This window comes from Oncorhynchus keta, chromosome 22 (assembly GCF_023373465.1).
Source record: "Oncorhynchus keta strain PuntledgeMale-10-30-2019 chromosome 22, Oket_V2, whole genome shotgun sequence".
NCBI lineage: Eukaryota > Metazoa > Chordata > Actinopteri > Salmoniformes > Salmonidae > Oncorhynchus > Oncorhynchus keta.
Window position 1 is genome coordinate 4,565,136 of NC_068442.1, and position 18,576 is coordinate 4,583,711.

An 18,576-nucleotide genomic window follows, 5' to 3' on the forward strand; every position below is an offset into this window, starting at 1 on the left:
CAGTCTAAAACTTTGCACATACACTGCTGCCATTTAGTGGCCAAAATCGGAATTGCATCTGGGCTGGAATAATACATTATGGCCTCTCTTGCATTTCAAAGATGATGGTACAAAACAAAAAAAAGATTGGTTTTGTCTTTGTATTATATTTTACCAGATCTAATGTGTTATATTCTCCTACATTCCTTTCACATTTCCACAAACTTAAGTGTTTCCTTTCTAATGGTACCAAGAAAATGCATATCCTTGCTTCAGGGCCTGAGCTACAGGCAGTTAGATTTGGGAATGTCATTTTGGGTGAAAATTGGAAAAAAAGGGGTCCGTTCCTTAAGAGGTTTAAGAACCAATTTGTTCTTAAGAAGTTTTTGTGAATCTGGGCCCTGGACTGTGACAATTAAGGTAACCAGGTCGCAGTTGTAAACGAGAACTTGTTCTCAACTAGCCTAACTGGTTAAATAAAGGTGAAATAAAATATAAAATAAATATTGTCTCTGTATAATGGAGTGATGAAGATGTATTAGATTTGTATGGTAGAAAGAAAGCATCTATTGGGGTGGGGAAAAAAACTTATGCTGTCTGAGGGCATCTAAGTGAGCTGTGGGGGACCTACAGTGCCTAGTTGAAGGTTACACACCCCTTGCACATTTTGCTGCCTAAAAATGTAATCAAAAGTTGCTTGAATTAGATTTTGATTTTACTGATGTACACAACCTATTCCATATTTTAAAAGGGAAATAAAAATTATAGAAAATCTTCCAAATTAATAATAAAATACAAAAACAAAGATGTCTTAATTACTTATAACTTCACACCGTGGTAGAAACACCTTTGGCAGCCATTACAGCTGTAAATCATTTTGAATAAGATTCTACCAACTTTACACAACTCCTAGGGAAACATACAGTGTACCCATTGTTTTAGTCCAAATTTCTCAAGATCAGTACAATTTGGTTGGGAGTCATTGATTGACAGCAATTGTCAAACCTTGTCTGATTGACTTTTTGGCCTAAATTAAAAGCCACAGGCTTGGGTCAAATCCAACACTACACAACACAGAGTGAAATCCTTTGTATTTTCGAAGTATTGTGGTGGCAGCATCGTGTTATGGGGATGCTTGTCACCAGCAGGGACTGGGAAGTTTATCAGGATTTGATTTAATCTGTATAAATAAAGCTTGATTTGTCAGGATCAAAATAAATATGAAAGGAGGAAAGCTCCGTTAAAAAGTTTGAGGATAGCCTTCAGTCTTCTGAATACCTAACCCTGGGATTGCGTTTTTAATGCCAAGGACACACCAGAATGGTTTTCCAATAGCTGTTGAGTGTTCCTGGATGGACCAGTCTCAGTGATGACCTAAACCTGCTCGAAAAAACTATGGTTATATGCTGCCCTAAGAGTTGTACAACGTTGGTAGAATCTTATTCAAAATCATTTACAGCTGTAATGGCTGCCAAAGGTGTTTTCACCAAGTATTAACTCTGGGGTGTGAAGACAAACTCAATCAAGAAATTCATTATAAACAAATTATATAACTGTTCTTTCACTTTGATAATGTGGAGTGCGTTGTGTAGATCAGTAGGAAAAAAAATAAAATGTATTCCCTTTTTGGATTTCATTTTAAGGCAGCAAAATGTGAAGACGAGTGTAAGGGATGGACTGTAGGTCTATGTGGAGAATTATCTAGATTGTGTGATTATGTTATATGATAGAAAGCATCCAGTGTTGGCGGAGAAACCCTTAAGTTACGTTGTTGTGTAATACATTCTAAGTGAGCTGTAGAGGTCAGGTAGTGGGTGTGACATCCATCCGTTTGTCATAGCGATGCAGAACCACCAGGATTTCCTACAGATTAAAGGTGCCATCCCGTAAAACCCTCTCCTCTCTGCCTCTGTTGCTATGGAGGCCATGCTTGGAAACCCCATAGGACCTTCCACCCAGTATAACAGTGATGGGAAAAAAAATGTCTCGCCTGCGTAATATCGCATGCTTGGAAAAATGCTGCTGTCCTAAAAACTCATTGAAGAAACAAATCTATTATAGCCGTACTGTGAATTCCTGGTAGGCTGCATGGTCTGCTGGGAATAGTAGACTTAGAGGAAGTAAACCAGATATATGCATTCAAAGGAGAAACACCCCACTGAGCACAGATGGCAGTTCATCTATTTTTGATTTACATTTGGTTGAGTTGTCAACTAGCGTGAATTCAATGTGAAAGTAATCATTGGATTTAGGTTCAAAGTTGGTTGGGAAAAAAAATGTGAATTTCCCTTTACGTTGGTGACTATTTGCAAGTTGATTGATTCCAACATTGATTCCATTCAGACTTCCACATTCATTCAACATCATCACATAGATTTTTGGGGGGTTGAAATGGAATGGAAGCAATGATGATTCAACCAGTTTTTGCCCAGTGGGACACACTTTGCTGAGTGAGTGAATGAATGTATCTAACAGAGGAAGGATGTTCCTTACACCATGTACTGCTGTGCTGCCTCCCTTTAGTGTGCTACTCCCTGTACTAAAGCCAGGTACTGCTCCCTTCCTTAAATTTTTGATGGTAATGCTCGAATGCTACAACAGAAAATGGAACAGAAACTATGTGCACATGTGGTGTTCAAAACGTAATGCAAAGGATATGTACAGTACTAAATAAGTAACCAAATGAACACATTTCCCCTCAGGGATTACTAAAGTATTTAGCCTCCTAATGGTGGTGTTGGTATACACTCCTCGAGAAAAAAAGGGTTCCAAAAGGGTTCTGCGGCTGTCCCCATAGGAGAACCGTTTTTAGTTCTAGATAGAACCATTTTTTTGGTTCCAGGTAGAACTCTTTTGGGTTCCATGTAGAATCCTCTGTATAAAGGGTTCTACCTGGAACCAAAGGGGTTCTTCAAATGCCTCTCCTATGCGGACAGTTGAAAAACCCTTTTTTGGTTCTAGATAACACCATTTTCTTCTAAGAGTGTACAGTTTTCCCATTTGTGCTTAGATAAGGATGGGACAGATAGTGACTACGCTCTCTGTAGCTGATGTGAGTAAGACCTTTAAACAGGTTCACAACATTCACAAGGCTAGGGACAATCGTCCTATAGCACTCACATCTGCCATGACATTTTTTGAAAGGCTGGTCATGGTTCACATCAACACTATCATTCCAGACAGCCTGGACCCACTCCAATTCGCCCCAACAGATCCACAGATTACTCACTTCCTTTTGCACTCCACACTGCTCTCTCCCACCTGGGCAAGAGGAAAGACCTATGTGAGAATACAGCTCATTGACTACAGCTCCACGTTCAACACCATAGTGCCCTCCAAGCTCATCACTAAGCTGGGACTGAACCCTGGGACTGAACACCTCCCTCTGCAACTGGATCCTGGACTTCCTGATGGCCCGCGTCCAGTCCAGCTGAACGTGGACTACAGGAAATGGAGGGGCCGAGTATGCCCCCATTCACATCGATGGGGCTGTCCTGGAGCGTGTCGAATGCTTCAAGTTCCACGCTGTCCACATCACTAACGATCTATCATGGTCCACACACACAAACACAGTTATGAAGAGGGCACAGCAACACCTCTTCCCCCTCAGGAGGCTGAAAATACTTGGCATGGGCCCTCAGATCCTCAAAAGGTTCGACACCTGCACCAATGAGAATGCACCATCTTGAATGGCTGCATCAGCGCTTGTTACGGCATCGGACCTCAAGGAGCTACAGAGGGTAGTGCATATGGCCCAGTACATCACTGGGGCCGAGCTCCCTACCATCCAAGACCTCTATACCAGGCAGTGTCAGAGGAAAGCCCTGCAAATTGTCAAAGACTTCCGCCACCCAAGTCATAGACTGCTCTTTCTGCTACCGCATGGCAAGCGGTACCGATGCACCAAGTCTGGAACCAACAGCACCCTGAACAGCTGCTGACTTAAAGCCACAAGACTGCTAAATAGTTAACAAAATAGCTACCAGCATTGACGCATTTTGCACAAACTTTTTTTTGACTCATCACATCACATGCTGCTACTGCTACTGTTTATTATCTATCCTGTTGCCTGGTTACTTTATTCATAGTTATATGTGAATGTCTGCCTCAATTGCCTCGTGCCCCTGCACATGGACTCGGTGCACCGTGTATATAGCTAAGTTATTCTTACTCATTGTGTATTTCTTATTCATTTTATTATTATTACGTATTACGTTATTACTTTTCTATTATTAATCTATTTGATAATGAAATGTGGTATTAGCATTTCTCAATTAAGGTCCTCCGATCCCTTCAGTACTTGTATACCTGATTGTGCCTGTTTGTTCAACATCAACGAGGTCTACAATGGCACTACTTGCATTGGGGAATGAACTTCACATCTGTTAATCATTGTAGTCTTCTGAAATTTGGTATTAATGATATTGAAAGTGAATACATAGGGAGATTGGGGGAGAAGCTTGGAGACACTGTCCTGGCTATAGAGATAGTGTTATTTGTAATTCTATGGCTCTGGCGTGCAAACAGCTCACAGCCTGGAAGCTAGCCCAGTGACTTTGAAAGGACACAGATAAATGTGTCAATAAGCTATAAGTTGTGTGTTCCTCCACACCCTGCCAGCTAGCCAGTCACATTTTACTCTCTTTCTCCCCTCTCCGACTATATCTCTCTCCATCTCTCTCTCTCCCCCTCTCCCTCTCTCTCCCTACCTCAGCCACACCAATGCTTTCGATTGATTATTCATCATACAGATTGAGTAACAAAACACACTCTGTCCTCATCACCTGTGGCAGATTTATAAACCTGGCAATAAAAACATGTACAAATGACTCAAGCCACCCTCCCGATATGACAATGAGTGAATGAACTACAACATTGAAGTTGTTAAAGGGAGGAGAAATGGGCAGCTGCTTCGGCCAAAGGACATAAACAACATACAAAGTGAATACATCCCAAATGGCACCCTATCCCCTACATGGCCCATAGGGTCCGGGTCAAAAGTAGGACAGTATACAGGGAATAGGGTGCCATTTGGGAGAAACCCAGTATCTCAAGGTGAGATAGTTTTCTGTACAACAGTGTTCACCATCATTGACAGAATGGTAGATGGTAAGTGATTTCATATTTCTGACAATAATTATTTAGAAGTAGGCTAATATTTGACTTATTTACATATGGGGGGAAAAAAATCATTGCATTTGACAGATTGTGATATTTCATTGGGCTATTTCCTTTATAGTTTGTTTGGGTACTCTTGTTAGGAACATAGCATACCGTAATATCACATGAGTGAGCTTGAAAGTGTAATTGGTAAATTGTCATTACTGCTGAAGATTCAGTAATTGAACAATTAGGCTAATGGCCACACCCACGTTTTTACTGCAAAGCCAGCAATGCCATAAAGTATTATAATTTACTTAAAATGTCAAATCTATTGCAAAAGCATAAACTGCTACACGGATTCATTGCTTGATACATGTTGATTGATCGAACTTCTTTTAAATACAGACCTTTGACATTGTACCAAGCAACAGCATTGGACACAGAGAACATTTTAATTGTCATATAATTATATTACGTAGTTTTTAAAGTGACCAGGTAGCCCCCAAACTATAGGCTATTTAAAACAGCCTTTTTGCTAGGCTACATCGAAGTTCATTTGTCAGAATTTGACTAGAGCAATGTAAATGTAATTATTCTGTAGGCCAATTTCAACTTTGAGACCCAAGTCCCTATTAACAAACCCTCTGCGTCTTCTTTTTATAAATACGCGCCGTGCAGGAAACAATAGCCTTTGCACTTACCTTGGGTTGATTGGAGCCGGATGTACGCGACTTGTCCCCCTCTACTTCTCCACCTTCGTTTGGAGGGAAAGCAGAAACTGCCAAAGGTGATTCTCCGCAGCGTGGACCGGGTAACCCGAGGGTAACGTTATTTTCCGTTTTCAATATCCTTTTCAGAAAGGGAAAGTGGTGTGTGCACTACCGTACATCTGCTGAGCTCGCTTGCCCGCCGCCCGGGATATCTGGGGGGAAATGGTGTAAAAGGGTTTGGAAACATGCGGATGATAAACATTACCGAGCAGAGGAGAAGAGAGGGAGCAGAGAGAGAGAGAGAGGGAGGGGGGGTTCACGGTGGAGGAGGGGTCGTTATTGCACCTGTCTTTCCACCACCGCACAGCTCAGCTACAGTAGAGTATGGACTTACTTAACATCTCCACCCTAATAATGCTGGTTTGTAATGGTCCTAGCTATTCCCACATGTTCTGTTTTACACAGATAGACGATTCAAACTGCATCGTTACATATGTATCAGTAACCTGCTGGGGATAGTATCCATGAGGTCTAATAAAGGTTAAGAATATTCCCTGCAACCGTATGTTTTCATCTCAAATCAATATAAAACACTGCTTTATGTGTTAGTCTATTAACATGGTTGTAAATAATAGTCAATATTCAAGACTGGTGCTTGAATCATAGAACTGACCACATTAAAATAATTATCTGCAACCATGTTTTATTTTATTTTAGTTTAAAAACATTTTACTGCATTGGGCTAAATCAGGGGCAGATGTAACAGAATAACTTTACGTCCGTCCCCTCGCCCATACCCGGGCGCGAACCAGGGACCCTCTGCACATCGACAACAGTCACCCTCGAAGCATCGTTGCCCATCGCTCCACAAAAGCCGCGGCCCTTGCAGAGCAAGGGGAACTACTACTTCAAGGTCTCAGCCGTTTCACATCCGTTACACAGACACAGTCTTTTAAAGTCTTTAAACTAATCTACTTTAAAACACCCATGGTTATGGGCTTTAAAAAAGACCCCTGTACCATGTCAGATATATAGCTGAAATGTATTCAATTTAGAGTTTGCATCCAAATATTTCACTTTACATACATCACAGAAGACTGAAAAATAAGACAACTTTTTGACTTAGAAACACCAGATTTACATCTGTTTAAGTATTTATTAATTATGAAAATATGAATAACATTACCCCCGTGAGGCCAAAGAGGGCACTTTTGGTCATTGACTGCAGGAAAGGTTCTGCCGGTGATGGACCAGATTGAAAAGGTGTCTGCCTCTGTGGTTTCTCTCTCTTCCTGTGTGATTCCTTCCTTTCTGTTGCGGTTCGAGGAACGCAAATCATTTTGCCCCTCCCTCCCCGATGCCTCCACCTTCATTTGTCTTTGACTCCTCTACCCAGCTAGGAGAGGAGAGGCGAGCCAGAAGTGGGACAGCAGCTTGCTGGACTGTCTGGCTGTAGAATTACGTTTGGCATCATAACCTTGTGTTACAGTAGCTCCATCTTATGTTACAGTAGCTCCATCACAAATCACAGCCACTCACAGAGCAAGAAACTGAGAAATATGCCTGGGGGTTGTTATAATAAGAAATCATACAGGTGAAGAAAGTTCATGTCTGTCTGGCTGCTTAAAAAAAAAAGATGACCAAACAGCAAAATATGTCGTTTCCCCATCCTTCTACGGGTTCTGGATCCTTTGCCAGCCTTTTCCATGCTCACGATATTGTGGCTCTTGTCTACCACACACATCTATAAAAGGGAATGGGTTTGTCTAGAGATATTAGGGTACAGAAGCACATTCTATACAAAAATGAACAGATATTTACCCCCCCAAAAAAAACAATTGTTTTGACATGGTACTTCCATAGTAATAACCAATTAATTATACTGTGCCTTCAGAAAGTATTCACAACCTTTGTTGTGTTACAATTAAAAAATGGATTAAATTGCGATGTTGTGTCACGGATCTACACACAATGTCAAAGTGGAATGATGTTTTTAGAAATGTTCGCAAATGAATTAAAAATGAAATGCTGAAATGTCTTGAGTCAATATATATTCAACCCCTTAGTTATGGCAAGCCTAAAAAAGTTTAGGAGTAAACCATTGCTTAATTAACAATACTTCACATACTGTGATAAGTTGCATGGACTCACTCTTTATGCAATAATAGTGTTAAACATGATTTTTTGAATGACTACCCATCTCTGTAAAATACCAGGGAGGTTTTCCAATTCCTCACAAAGAAGAGCCCCCTCTTGGTAGAGGCCATTAATTTTTTTTGTACCCTAAAGTAAACATTGCATAATCATTTGTACAATGAAAGGATATTTTGTCTTGAAGACAATGTTCATTTGCTTTGACTCTAGTGTTCTATTTGTGCATTCGCAGAGCACAACAAATAAAAGCAGCAGATAAAATGTTATCGATCACATACTGTAGACGTGTTGAGCAGATGTTATTGCGGTTGTAGTGAAATGCTTGTGTTTCTGTCTCCAACAATTTCACAACAATTACACACCTTCTCCACTGCAGTCCCGTTGATGTGGATAGGGGGTACTCCCTCTGCTGTTTCCTGAAGTCCACAATAAGCTCCTTTGTTTTGTTGATGTTGAGTGAGAGGTTATTTTCCTGGCACCACACTCCCAGGGCACTCACCTCACCCTTGTAGGCTGTCTTATCATTGTTGGTAATCAGGCCGACTACTGTTGTGTTATCTTCAAACTTGATGATTGAGTTGGAGGTGTGCGTGGCAACGCAGTCATGGGTGAACAGGGAGTACAAGGAGAGGGCTGAGCACGCATCCTTGTGGGGCCCAAGTGTTGCGGATCAGCAAAGTGGAGGTGTTGTTTCCTACCTTCATCACCTGGGGGCGGCCCGTCAGGAAGTCCAGTACCCAGTTGCACAGGGCGGGGTTCAGACCCAGGGCCTCGAGCTTAATGATGAGCTTGGAGGGTACTGTGGTGTTGAATCCTGAGCTGTAGTCGATGAACAGCATTCTTACATAGGTATTCCTCTTGTCCAGATGGGATAGAGCAGTGTGCAGAGCGATGGCGATTATATCGTCTGTGGATTTATTGTGGCGGTAAGCAAATTGGAGTGGGTCTAGGGTGTCAGGTAATGTAGAGGTGATATGATCCTTGACTAGTCTCTCAAAGCACTTCATGATGATAGAAGTGAGTGCAACGGGGCAATAGTCATTTTGTTCATTTACCTTAGCTTTCTTGGGTACAGGAACAATGTTGGCCATCTTGAAGCATGAAGGGAACAGCAGACTGGGATTGGGAGAGAATATGTCTGTTAACAATTCAGCCAGCTGGGCTGCGCATGTTCTGAGGACGCGGCTAGGGATGCCATCTGGGCCGGCAGCCTTGTGAGGGTTAACACGCTTAAATGCCTGACTCACGTCGTCCACGGAGAAGGAGAGCCCACAGTCCTTGGTAGCGGGCCGCATTGGTGGCACTGTGTAATCCACACAGTTCTTCTCCCTAAATTCCCTTTCCCCTCCATATCACATTCACTCCATTACGTTCCGACCGCTTCCTCCACACATGTGCCAAGTGCACACACAAGCTCCCTTTAGGCCTACAGGAATGACTATAAAATCTAACTGATGGGATGGGATATACAAGCTACATTCATTGCCAAATGATGACAGTTTTATCTGGTTGATTGAAGTAGGAGAATATGTGTTCCAACAATGAGCTGCAGTTTTGGGAATAATTGCGTCCTGTCTCTATTCAGCTTAGGCTATTTTGCGAACTGCTAGTGCCATTTAGAATTGGTTATCTTCCCCATACTCAACTGGTGGACCACGGCCCGGAGCCGACTCCTAGTTTCATGTAAACACAATTAAGACATGGAAAAATGTGTAGAATTGCAAGAAATTATCTTTAAAACAGCAAAACAAATATTTGCCCTACGCAAAATGTGTGGAATTTAGCAAATTTGCTTTGAAACTTAGTAATCTTCTTCAGAAACATTAGTTTGAGAGAGACAAAGAGCGTGTTTTCATCAGAATCATGAAGCATAGGCCTACTCATCAAACAGATGTCGTGGCCATCACCATGCAGTGTTCAATGTGGAATTGTTAATCCATTTTGAAAATCCCAAAGAACAGGCAGAATAAACTAAATAGAACGTCTGTATATCGAAAAGAAGACAGATGTTTGGTTTGTAACCCTGAAAAAATTGTCTTTCAACTCACCAAATTGAGCCCTGTTTAAAATGACCACTCTTTGAGAGTAACTGTTTCAGACGAGAGATGCACATCACATTATTTGAGCTGTTCTTGCCATAATATGGACTTGGTATTTTACCAAATAGAGCTATCTTCTGTATACCAACCCTACCTTGTTACACAACTGATTGGCTCAAACGCATTAAAAAGAAATTCCACAAATGGACTTTTAACAAGGCACACCTGTTAATTGAAATGCATTCCAGGTGACTACCTCATGAAGCTGCTTGAGAGAATGCCAAGAGTGTGCAAAGCTGTCAAGGCAACGGGTGGCTACTTTGTGAAGAATCTCAAATCTAAAATATATTTGGATTTTTTTTAACACTTTTTTGGTTACTACGTGATTCCATATGTGTTATTTCATAGTTTGTCTTAACTATTATTCTACAATGTAGAAAATAGTGAAAATAAAGAAAAACCCTTGAATGAGTAGGTGTATCCAAACTTTTGACTGGTCCTGTAGATAAATGTGCACATATTTTTTATCCCCAGGGCTGGCCCTGGTAAAACGTTTATTTTATAGTACTCAAGTACTCAAATAAAAATAATGCGAGTACTCAAACAGTCAAAAAATATCGAATGACAATCCCTAATCGTGTTCCCTTTAATTGGCAGGAAATAACATGTAGCTCCAGGATGTCGTTAAAAAAAACCATTTATGGTACATACAGACTCTGTCCTAGATTGTGCTGGCCTGTTTTCTTCTCATGTTGCGAGGATAGATCACAGTGCATGTATGTCCACACTGCTGCTACATTTGTTGGGCTCCAAATCTAACCTACTGTATAGTCCCGGTGAACAAATCTTCTCTGTCTGTTGCTATATCTGTTGCCTGGAACCCCTTTGCTGGTGTTTGTCATCATATAGTATGCAAACGATCCACATAGGACGCCGAAGAGCTTACTGAACGTGTTGCATGACTTCACCGCCATCCAGTGGGTGTCTTGTGACATTACATTTCAGCGGTACACCGAATCTACGTCAAACCAAACCACTCCATTTTATGTGTTGTCGTAATGTAAATGTACGGAGTCCACTCAGATAATAAGTTTGACAGAGCATTTTTTTTTTTTTTTTTTTGACAGGACTTTCAACGGGATATGTGTAAAGCATACCCCAGAATATCTTAACAGTGGAATGAAAATTCTGTTATGCTCAATGCTCTGTTATATCTAGTCACAATTTGTCACCACACATGTAATTGTGGGAAATGTAAACAATATTTTTTTTTATGCAAAATAGTCCTGTGATAATTCCTGTATGTTCTGTTATGAGGTCACATAGGCAACTGCACAGGGAAGTCAAAAGTCAGAATTGATTTATTTAGCAATATCCTGATCGTCTGATGGCTCATAATACAGATTGTCTTTGGGAACGTTGCACAAATAGTAAACAATTACAATGGGTTATTTGTGGGGATTAGAGACACATGACAATAGACAGAGAGCAAATATTTAGTTGACAGTTGACAGTTGGAGAGATACTTTAGAAGCACTTCCTGTGGACGATTGATGGTCCGGCCTCCTCATACTCGTCTTTGCTGATCCACATGGCCTGGAAGGTGGACAGGGAGGCCAGGATGGAGCCGCCGATCCAGACTGAGTATTTACGCTCAGGGGGGGCAATCATCTACAGGGAGCGACAGTCAGTGGTTAGGGCAGAGTCAAATGTTGTCTATACAAAGTCGTGTCTATCCTAACCAGCCTTGCTGCACCAAAGGTACTTTGAGACCACAAAGTACTTCGTCCTCAAAGTACTTTGAGGTACTTCACTTATGCATACTTTCTCTCAGTAATTGTGATGGTGGTGTGGTTAGGTCGATTGTCCATTATTGTAGAGAATTCTCCATACCTTGATCTTCATTGTGCTGGGGGCCAGGGCTGTGATTTCCTTCTGCATGCGGTCACCGATACCTGGGTACATGGTGGTACCGCCGGACAAGACATTGTTGGCGTACAGGTCCTTACGGATGTCAATGTCGCACTTCATGATGCCGTTGTATGTGGTCTCATGGATACCAGCGGACTCCATGCCTATGGGGATAACAAATAACAGTCTTTACACCCACATTCTGTAGCTCAGTTGGTAGAGCATGGCGCTTGTAACGCCAGGGTAGTGGGTTCAATTCCCGGGACCACCCATACGTAGAATGTATGCACACATGACTGTAAGTCGCTTTGGATAAAAGCGTCTGTTAAATGGCATATTATTATATTATTATTTGAACTCCATGCAGGACAATAGAGAAATAGGAACGTTGGATTCTGAGTCTTGTCATGTGTAGTGAGGCCCCATGGGGAAAGAGAGGAGAATCCCAAGCTTATACTTAGTTCATAAGCATCATGTAAAAGATGATACATAGGGTATATCCTTAATGAATAATACATTTGGTTACATAATATGGACTACTTTTCTTCCTGCTATCCTGCATAATCTTTTCTACATTACTTGTGCTACAGCACAGTAGATCTAGCCTGGTCCCAGATCTGTTTGTGTTGTCTTTACAATGGCAGGAGTTGGTGAGACAACACAAAACTGATCTAAGTCCAGGTTATAGAACATTGTGTAGGTGCAAGGATTTGGATACTGACCAATGAAGGAGGGCTGGAAGAGGGTTTCTGGGCAACGGAACCTCTCGTTACCGATGGTAATGACCTGACCGTCGGGCAACTCATAGGACTTCTCCAGAGAGGAGGAGGAGGCAGCGGTGGCCATCTCATTCTCAAAGTCCAGAGCCACGTAGCACAGCTTCTCCTTGATGTCACGCACAATCTCTCTCTCAGCTGTTGGGATGGATAAAATAGTCTGTTACCCACCACAATAGACAAACAAGGTAACAACTGTTACATTTAGGGAAATCAAACCTACGGTGTGTGTCAATATTGACAACTTTGAACAGACTCCTCAGCTAACAGTACAATAAATGGCTGCAGTTACTCTATTTTGCCAATAGAAGGCACTGTAAGTTTATGAGCAACCAACAGTGGCAAGGTTCAGTTGAACTAAACAGGTGTCATTAACGCTACATGTTAACTAGGTGAAAGGCTACATGAATATTCAAATGTAATGAAAAATAAGTCAAATACTTAAATTCAAATGTATATAGTTCTACATTGATATTCTATCATTACCGGTGGTGACGAAAGAGTAGCCTCTCTCAGTGAGGATCTTCATCAGGTAGTCAGTCAGGTCTCTGCCAGCCAAGTCCAGTCTCATGATGGCATGGGGCAAGGCATAACCCTCATATACGGGCACGTTGTGGGTCACACCATCGCCAGCGTCCAGCACAATACCTGCACAGGTCACACAGACACATTAGTACAGACACACCAACGAGCATCACGGTGGTCAATGCCAGGGTTGTCGGTTTGATTCTCAATGGTGCTACATATACTAACGTGTGATGCACTCGCTGTACTGTAGGTCATTTTTTTACTGTCATCCATTTTCGGGTGGATCAGTGTTAGGAGGCGCGTGCTCACCTGTGGTACGGCCAGAGGCGTACAGGGACAGCACAGCCTGGATGGCCACATACATAGCTGGCACGTTGAAGGTCTCAAACATGATCTGCAGTAATGAAGGAGTCACCATGAGTCACTGAGAAATGTCCCACAAGGCACAGACGTCAGTCAGTTCATTGTCTAGTTAATTGATAATGCCAGAGAAACCGGTGTTTGGAGGACATATACCGTGCCAAACAAACACCGGCTTTGAGGGCATTATCACTTTTATTCAACGGGTTACCAACGTATTCAAATAGTAATTGACATATTTTCAATAAATGGAATTTCTTCATAGCCTTTCATCCTTCCACAAGACGGAGTACCGACACAAAGTCTAGTGTTGCTAAAGACGCGTTCGGTCTTTTTCTTCAGTATCTATGAATACGACCCAGATGTTTGTTCTAAGTGTTTCCTTGCTATACTGCCTGGCAATGCTCTTATCCCTTGCTTGCTAGCTAGCCAACAACAGCTAACTTAGTCACATCAAAAAAGTGCAGCCAGAATAACAGCAAAGTAGCTGCATTTGCATTTGTTTAAGCTGTTTTCTGCTGACATTTATTTAGAAACATCCATAACAATGAGCTAATGAGGTGCCATTTTTCCTGGCATAGCACATGTGCACACTCGTCAGGACACTGTTGTTCAGAGGAGCTAGCCAACAACACAGCTACAGTAACACAATCACTTCAAATTTAATCTGTAAAGACTGCGTTACATTGTACCTTTTTTCAATTGAAATTTTTGTTGTTGTATATATATATATATATATATATATATATATATAAAAATGATGGCAGCTGATTCATTATTTCGACTGGCTGAAAAACGCTGCCTGCCTGCCTGTCTGTCTCGTCCCGATTTATTACATTACTATGGGACAGCAGGTGATCGAATTTGAATATTGAAACAAATGTTGCAAATGTCGGAGAGACAGACAGTAAGGTTTATACAAATCTCCGCTGTTGAAAACAAAATCTAGATGCTTTTTATAATGGAGATGAAGTTTATAATTTGCCTGGCTGGGCTGATGAGACAGTGGATTGTGCAGTCAGATGGAACAGAGTAAATAGGCATTTTAACATCATAGATTTAGCTGGTGGCAACTAGACACCGGCTGGAATCTGGTTTTAATCAATCAGCATTCAGGATTAGACCCACCCGTTGTATAATTGTCAACTAAGGTGAATTCAACAAAACATTTTACCTTGTAATTGGATTTAGGATAAAAGTTGGGTAAGAAAAAGACAAAATGCCCTTATGTTGATTACCTTTTGCAAATCCAATCAGTTTTCCACATTGATTCAACGTCATCATATATATTTTTTAGTTGAAATGACGTGGAAACAATGTTGAGTCAACCAGTTATTGCCCAGTGGGATATTTTTCATTAAACTATATCATAAGACTGATGGCTAAGTGTTTGGGTTTAAGGTATTAGCGCCCACCTGGGTCATCTTCTCTCTGTTGGCCTTGGGGTTGAGTGGGGCCTCAGTGAGCAGGACAGGGTGCTCCTCAGGTGCCACACGAAGCTCATTGTAGAAGGTATGATGCCAGATCTTCTCCATGTCGTCCCAGTTAGTTATGATGCCGTGCTCAATGGGGTACTTGAGGGTCAGGATACCTCTCTTGCTCTGGGCCTCGTCTCCAACATAGGAGTCTTTCTGACCCATACCCACCATCACCCCCTGGGGAAGAGACAGACAGGCATGTGTTATTCACATGAACAGAAGGTACAGACATGAACAACAGCCACATACTGTATTGATTTGTGAAATAGAGCTACAAATGACACACATTTAGGGTCTGTTTTCCCGGACCCAGATTAAGCCTACTTAGCTAAAAAAAAAACATGCTCAATGGAGAATCTCCATTGAAAGTGCCTTTTATTCCGGGACTAGACTTCATCTTTTTCCATGAAACTGGCTCAAACTCTAGTCTGATTTCCAGTCTGTTTGTGCTATCATTTAAACTACTTGTCACTCATTGTCATGCCGTGTTTGGCTTGACATTGATAGCAATGTAGTTGGTAAGAGCATAAACAGATCTTGAACCTGTGTGGAATGTTTATTGTTGGACATAAGATAATGTAAAAACACCAGGAAATCAGCTCCAAGTGATTTTTATTCCCGATCAAAAATAAACGCAACATATAAAGTATTTTTCATGAGCTGAAATAAAAGGTACAAAAAATGTACAAAATGTACAAAAAGCTTATTTCTTTCCAATTTTGTGCACAAATTGGTTTACGTTCATGTTAGTGAGCATTTCTCATTTGCCAAGATAATCCATCCACCTGACAGGTGTGGCATATCAAGAAGCTGATTAAACAGCATGATCATTACACAGGTGTACCTTGAGCTGGGGTCAATAAAATGCGCAGTTCTGTCACACCACACAATGTCAAGTTTTGAAGAGTGTGCAATTGGCATGCTGACTGCAGGAATGTCATTTAGAGAATTTGACAGTATGTCCAACCGGCCTCACCACCGCAGACAACATGTAACCATGCTGGCCCAGGACCTCCATATTTGGCTTCTTCACCTGCTGGATTGTCTGAGACCAGCCACCCAGACAGCAGATGAAACTGAGGAGTAGTTCTGTCTATAATAATGCCCTTTAGTAGGGAAAAAGTCATTCTGATTGGGTGGAACTAGCTCCTGAATGGGTGGGCCTATGCTCTCCCAGGTGCGCCCGCCCTGGGAGATCCATAGATTGGGGCCTAATGAATTTATTTTAATTTGACTGATTTCCTTATATGAACTGTAACTCATTAAAATCATTGAACTTGTTGCATGTTGTGTTTATATTTTTGTTCAGTATAATTTAAGAAATCCGTTCCCAAGTATTCCCACCAATAATAGAGAGAAACGCGATCGTATATAAACGTAAGCAATGAAATGATTATGTTTTAGTCAAACATTATATCTGTTTGGGCTTCTTGCGATCAATTTGCATGTTCCGGCCCCCGTGACTACTCTCCAGAAATAATCAGCCCGCGGCTGAGTCGAGTTGTTGATGATCCCTGCTGTAGGAGCAATGACCAACTAACAATAGTGTAGCAGCTCAACTTCAGGAATGACCCTGTGAATGACATGAAGAGGTAAAATGGGGGAGGGAGTGAGATGATGTCTCACCTGATGACGGGGGCGCCCCACAATGGAGGGGAACACTGCCCTGGGGGCATCGTCACCGGCGAAGCCAGCCTTCACCAGTCCTGAGCCGTTGTCGCATACCAAGGCTGTTGTCTCTTCCTCGTCACACATGGTTGAGTCCGGTTACTGTGGGCCTACACACACACGCACACACACACACACACACACATACACACACAATACACCAGTTGTCACCAGTAAGTCAAGTATGTCAGAGAGCAATGTGTTTCACACATGGCATATGGCCATAGCAAAATGAAGTGTTACTGCATTAACAGTTGCTGCCATTCACACTGTGAGCTTATTCTGTAGCACTGTCTGTCTAGTCTCTTCTTGTTGTTTGTTCATATATGCCATGCTAGCTCCATAACTCACTTTTTGTTTGACAAACAAATTTATTGACTGACTTACTGTTTATAATTGTAATGCACACAACAGAGGACAGTGCTACATTTTGATTGCTCTAAGTGCTTAAACGTATTCCTGTAGTGGTCCTAATCCCAGACTTTAAAGCACAATAGCAGTTTTAAGAATCTTAAAGCAGGGATCTGTATTGCATTTTGTATCAACTTTTTATTATTTGTAATCATGAACTCAATGCAACATAAAAATTAATTTGCTATTTAGTCTTAGACGTTTATCGGGTAGAAATGTGGATTCATACATCGCTCTTTTTTTTACACATTTATCGGTGAGAAATGTTGCTTCAGTCATCGCTCTTTTGAAACATTTATCGGTAAGAAATGTTGCTTCACTCATTGCTCTTTTCTCTTGTCCACTCAGGTCTGTTACATACTGTATGTTACAGTTGAATGTACTGTATCTTACATATACATGGTAATGTACAGGAAATGCACTGATAACGCACTAATTGGATGTCGCTCTGGATAAAAGAAGAGTGTCGTCTAAATGACTAAAATGTGAATGTATTACTGAATGATAAATGATTATGGTAATAAGAGAATCCCATCGAAACAGGTTCATGAGAATTGCATGTGTGCAGGAGAATGACTTACCCTGGAGAGCTGGACAGGAGGCGGTGTGTTACAGTCCCTTGAGACAGAGAGAGGAGAGTGCGCCTGGCTCACCTGCTCTCTGAATTTAAATAGGAGTACACAGGACCCACGCCATCACATACCTTCAAGACCTCGGGCCTTTTTAGGAGACATGTCACCCTTACAAACCAATGCGGAACTGAAAGGTAGAGTTGCCCTGTCCCACTACGGTTGTCACACACATGCACGCACACACGCACGCTCAAGAGTCTCATTTGGCTAATTTATAGCTGGGAGGTGGCACCGTGGTCTATTGTTGGAGGACTGGAAGACAGGTTGATGATGCGTTCGCAGAGAAAGGCATGTTGGAGGTCACTATAAATAAAGTCCGGTGCATCAGTCATAATGGAGACATGGCCCCTTGTCTATCTGACTGACGTTCAGACACAGCGTTACAGCCAGCCAATCAGGGCATGCCATGAAAAATGACAACCAAAGCCTCCGTGGACCACTAGCAGGCCTTCAAAGGAAGTTTCAGAGCCTCACCCTGAATGGGAGTGGACAATAGTCATACACAAGACTGTTTTCACCAATAGAAATTTAGGACAGTCTTCACCAAACCAAAAAGTCAATCTCTAGTCTGGTCAGTGTTCAATAACCAGAGAATGTCCCTCAGGGTTGGGATAATACCATTTAAATTACGTTTATTCAATTCAGTCACGTCGATGAGGGAATTTCAGTTTACTTCCAAAGTTGACTAAATTGAAATGGAATTGATTCCAACCCCGATGTTCATACAGTAAAAGGATTGTCCTCATGGCCTGTCATTTTAGTAAGTCTTTACACAGTGGTAGAACACAGCAGACTGGCCTCACTGACCACAGTGTAACCTGGTTTCC

The 18,576-nt window shown here is 41.7% G+C and overlaps 2 protein-coding genes across 2 annotated transcripts in view; both read right to left on the minus strand.

Annotated features, from left to right (window-relative positions):
• The window catches only part of shank2b (SH3 and multiple ankyrin repeat domains 2b), a 180,528-nt gene extending 170,380 nt beyond the window's left edge, over positions 1-10,148 (minus strand). Inside the window, exons 1-2 of the mRNA XM_052474714.1 lie at positions 9,995-10,148; positions 5,784-6,004 (exon numbers count right to left, since the gene is read on the minus strand). The gene's annotated coding sequence lies outside the window, so the exon portion shown is untranslated. The remainder of the gene's footprint in view (positions 1-5,783; positions 6,005-9,994) is intronic.
• A 1,180-nt stretch (positions 10,149-11,328) lies between these two features.
• acte1 (actin, epsilon 1) lies at positions 11,329-17,864 on the minus strand. Its single transcript, XM_035797997.2, has 8 exons — positions 17,699-17,864; positions 16,665-16,816; positions 14,976-15,215; positions 13,510-13,594; positions 13,159-13,320; positions 12,619-12,810; positions 11,879-12,060; positions 11,329-11,656 (listed from the first exon to the last, which is right to left on the minus strand). Exons 2-8 carry the CDS (start codon positions 16,791-16,793, stop codon positions 11,513-11,515), a joined length of 1,134 nt encoding a protein of 377 aa, XP_035653890.1. The 5' UTR covers positions 16,794-16,816; positions 17,699-17,864; the 3' UTR covers positions 11,329-11,512.
• Between the last annotated feature and the right edge of the window lie 712 nt (positions 17,865-18,576).

What these genes read in the sequence shown, in the direction of transcription:
- acte1 (XM_035797997.2), bottom strand. Translation starts at nt 16,793, where the DNA reads ATGTGTGACGAGGAAGAGACAACAGCCTTGGTATGCGACAACGGCTCA. An exon ending in CTACTCTTTCGTCACCACCG is followed by an intron (nt 12,811 to 13,158) that starts GTAATGATAGAA and finishes CCATCCCAACAG; the next exon opens with CTGAGAGAGAGATTGTGCGT. An exon ending in CTTCCAGCCCTCCTTCATTG is followed by an intron (nt 12,061 to 12,618) that starts GTCAGTATCCAA and finishes TTATCCCCATAG; the next exon opens with GCATGGAGTCCGCTGGTATC.